General features: G+C 25.9%; 1 protein-coding gene across 1 annotated transcript; it reads right to left on the minus strand.

Moving 5' to 3' along the window:
- Positions 1-2,813: 2,813 nt before the first annotated feature.
- LOC111883555 (protein TIFY 10B) lies at positions 2,814-3,982 on the minus strand. The gene is made up of 2 exons (XM_023879876.3): positions 3,745-3,982; positions 2,814-3,636 (listed from the first exon to the last, which is right to left on the minus strand). The coding sequence occupies exons 1-2, from the start codon at positions 3,896-3,898 to the stop codon at positions 3,125-3,127; spliced, it is 666 nt and encodes a 221-aa protein (XP_023735644.1). The 5' UTR covers positions 3,899-3,982; the 3' UTR covers positions 2,814-3,124.
- Between the last annotated feature and the right edge of the window lie 453 nt (positions 3,983-4,435).

Genomic DNA, 4,435 nt, shown 5'->3' on the forward strand with positions numbered 1-4,435 from the left:
TATATATATATATATATATATATATATATATATATATATATATATATATATATATATATATATATATATATACATACGTTATGCGTTAAATCAATATTAAATAAAGAGTAAATTATATGAATGGTGGCGTTGGATTTCTATTTTTTTTTCCATTCTCTCTCTCTCTCTCTCTCTCTATATATATATATATATATATATATATATATATATATATATATATATATATATATATATATATATATATATATATATATATATATATATATATATATATATATATATATATATATATATATATATATATATATATATATATATATATATATATATATATATATAGAGAGAATGGAAAAAAAAATAGAAATCCAACGCCACCATTCATATAATTTACTCTTTATTTAATATTGATTTAACGCATAACGTAATATATGGGACCTAGCAATGACCTATCATGCTGTCATTCCTAGTCACAAGTCATGCCATTTGACATAGATGAAAAGGAAATACAAATCAGTACCATGCTAGCCTCATTTTTAGCATTCCATCTTTCACTGAATCAACTTTATCAACTGTTCTATTCAATGCATCAATAAATATCTTTTTTAAGTTTCTATTATATCATTATAGTAGATATTAACAGACTATAACAGATTTCAGACAAATACATTGATACTGAATCGTATATAATGTATGTTTAACTAGTTATAATAGATTTCTGTGAGATAAACTCCTATTGAGTTATATATAAATAATAAATTAAATCTACTCTATTAAATGAAAATATATTTTTTTGCCACATGTCACATTCCCATTCAATTTGTCAAATGTCATTTTAGAGTTATTTTGAATTAATCTTTTTTACACGTATCATTTTATAATTTTTCTATTTTAATAAATTCTACATAATATTTTAATGTAATAATTACAATAAATATAATAATAAACGAATATCAATTTCATTAATGGACTTATATTCTTATTTCAAAATTTCCAAATTAAAACTCATTAGTTTATTTTGTTTATTTATTTAAATTTAAAAGATAAAAAAATCAATTTTAATAATTTATTATTTTTTTTATTTTCTTATAAATCTAAAGTTCTTAAATATTTAGACATTTATATTTATTTTTAAATTTTTTTTTATTTATATTATTTGTTTAAATGTAAAAGATAAAAAAAAACATTTCCAATATAATAAATCATTATTTTTTTTTCATATAAATTCAAAGTTTTCAAAAATTTTAACATTTATATTTAACTTTTTTTTAACTAGCCCATGTAATACATGATTTTCACAACTAATATATATATATATATATATATATATATATATATATATATATATATATATAATAATAATAATAATAATAATAATAATAATAATAATAATAATAATAAGTACAATTAAAATAACCGAATAACAAACTATTATCCCTCAATTTAACGCTTCATAAAACAAAAGTAGCCCTCAATAAAATTAAAAGAGCATAACTACTTCTTCGCTATGACAATAATTGTCTAATATATATTTTTCATTCTGTTACTTAAAAACACAAATTGTCATTGTTTTTTTCTCATATAACATAATATCAATGATAACGAATAAAAATCTTATTCACCTTTCACACTTTTATAATTTCTTATCAATATTCCTTTGTCCCCTCTTCATATTTTACAGCTAAAAAAAATAAAATGAACTTTATATATATATATATATATATATATATATATATATTCAAGTATTCTAACTAATTATTGTGCGGATATCGTATGCAATGAGAATTATTAAGAAAATAAGTTGTTTAGCAATGCGAATACGTTCAACCTTACAAAAATATCGTCATTTTCATGCATTCTCGCTAATTATTATTTATTTTTGTTTTCATATATCGTTTTTCACTCATTTTCATTCTGACAGAATACGACTCAATAAACATTCTGACAAACATTCGGATAGAAATGAGAATAATAATAATAATTGTATAATAACTTTATAGACGATTTAATTAGTGAGAATGTGTGTTAATGACAATAATTATATAAGATTAAACATATTCGTATTGCTAAGCAATTTAATTTCTTAGTAATTTTCATAACATACGATATCCACATAATAATTAGTTAGAATAGAATAACTTAAGCCTATATATATATATATATATATATATATATATATATATATATATATATATATATATATATATATATATATATTCTTCTTTTGTCACGTGTCACCATATTATACCTCCTAATTAATATCATGCTACTTGTCAACTTATTATTCTTTATTTCAAATTTTAAATTTCAAATTTTAAATTTTCCACTTTATTTACATAAAATTAGTAACATTATAATAAAAATTAAATTAAAATTAATACATATTATAAAGTCACTTATTTATTTAAATCAACGATTATAATTTTATATAACTAAAAAAACATCTCTTAATTAATAATTTGTTTGAAATAATTTATTAATAATTTGAATTTTTACTATGAAAGTTTAATTAATTTTATAACCATGGTCTAACATACATTGTTTTGATATATTTTAGTGGCTTTTATTTTGATTTTTTCTTGATTCCCTCAAACAACTCACTTTGATCTACTATTTGTGTTTACCTTCTTTGTTGGTTAATAGTTGTTTAACGTCTAAGGTCATTTTGAGACACAATCATTTTATCTCTGTGCACGGACGACTGTCGACATCTACCTCCTCTACCTCATTCTAATGGGATTTACGGATATGTTATTGTTTCTTTTTGTAACATATATTGTTTCAAAGCGGAATTAAAATATGTAAACTAAGAAACCTAACTAAAATTCATGTATAAAATAAAATATAAATAATAAACCCACTTCAAACAATTAGATAGTTTGATGGTTGATCCTTTGATTGTAAGAAAACACACGAGCTAAAAATACTAAATCATCAAAAATAGAAAAATCTTAAAACCCAAACGAATCTAATCTAAAATATCTATACATTAAAAGCCCTGTAATAGATCGACGTGTCACATTCTGATCCAATCACAACATTCAATATGGTAGTGAAGTCAAACTCTGTTTCACATTAGCTTCAAGGCATTCGAAAAAGCCGGTGGTTATGGCTTCCAACTTCCAAGTCAGAAATTGAGATCAAAACGATGGTCGTTACCGGAAAATGAACCCCCCGGAGACTGATACGGCGCTCGCACGGTGGCTCTGTCTTTCCTCTTGGCCAAGAACTTGTGCAGCGATGCTCGTCGTGCAATTGGCAAATCCGAACCTTTGGTTTGCAGCTCTGCATGAATCGGTGGTGGAGGTAATCGGAAAACATGATCATCAGAAGAAGGTTTTGCAATAGAAGCCAATTCAATTCGGTTCTCGATTTTAGGAGAACCCTTCTGCGCCATTAGCATCAGATCTCTCGCTTTATCTTCCGGAACATCATCTAAAACCAATATATTTCCTCCATAGAAAATCGTCATCTGTGAGGCTTTAGTCTCTGTAGCTTTGTTTTTTAAATCTTCTACATCACATGAGGAATCTAAGATCACATATTGAGGCAACATCTTCTCCGATTTCTCCGCATTCAAGTTCAAATCCTTTTCACCGGGAAATTTCATGTTGCTTAACAAATCAACAGTCGTAGTTTCTGAAATACCAAATTGACACATCAGATTAGTCTCCAGCAATTTCAGAGATCTAATCAATTCAATCAAAGGATCCAACCCCAAATCGAAACAATTACAAACAAACATACCTGAAGCATCGAACTTTGCATTGATTCCGAAACTAAGATCTCGGAACTGATTGCCGTTTTCTTTCAGAAACAGACTCAACCGGTTGCAAGTCTGCACAAACTTCGATTTCTCCACAGGCGCTTTGCCGGAAAAGTAACGTTTCGCCGTCGACATGTCTAAACAAAACAGGTCCGTGGAGGAGTAATGGTGATTGATGATGAAGATTGAAGAAGGAAGAAGGAGGGATTTGCAAATTTATATTAAAAGCTGTTCATGTGCTTTGGCCATATAACTGTTGTGACTTGTGGTGGGGTCAACTTATCCTTTTATAAATCGCCACCGTTTCTCGTGTTTTATATGAGCACGTGTTAATTGTTTTTTTGAGAAATGACTGGTTAGGCGCGAGTCGACTCAGTCTTTGGTTGGACTCGTTCAAATTTAAAATTGGTGGTGGCCCATGCAAATAAGGAGGAGGATTATTCAAAGACTATACCAACTAACTTCACTGGTCGACAGATTATTCCTTTGTAATTTTATATCATCAAAAGAAATTCGGTTTATTGGATGTTTAGATGTTTTGTATTTAAATTAGTTATTATTATGACTTAAAATGTAATACTTTATAATAATCAGTTTATTTAGTATTTAAACTATATTGATTTTCTCATGTAATATACATGCAATCCTCTCGATAACTTACAATGAACCATG

The sequence above is a fragment of the Lactuca sativa genome, chromosome 4 (genome assembly GCF_002870075.4).
Source record: "Lactuca sativa cultivar Salinas chromosome 4, Lsat_Salinas_v11, whole genome shotgun sequence".
Taxonomy (NCBI): Eukaryota; Viridiplantae; Streptophyta; class Magnoliopsida; order Asterales; family Asteraceae; genus Lactuca; species Lactuca sativa.

Excerpts from the sequence above, each read along its gene's own strand:
- LOC111883555 (XM_023879876.3), bottom strand. The coding sequence starts at position 3,898 with ATGTCGACGGCGAAACGTTACTTTTCCGGCAAAGCGCCTGTGGAGAAA. Across the intron at positions 3,637-3,744 it reads TGCAAAGTTCGATGCTTCAG|AAACTACGACTGTTGATTTG; the intron begins GTATGTTTGTTT and ends TTGGTATTTCAG.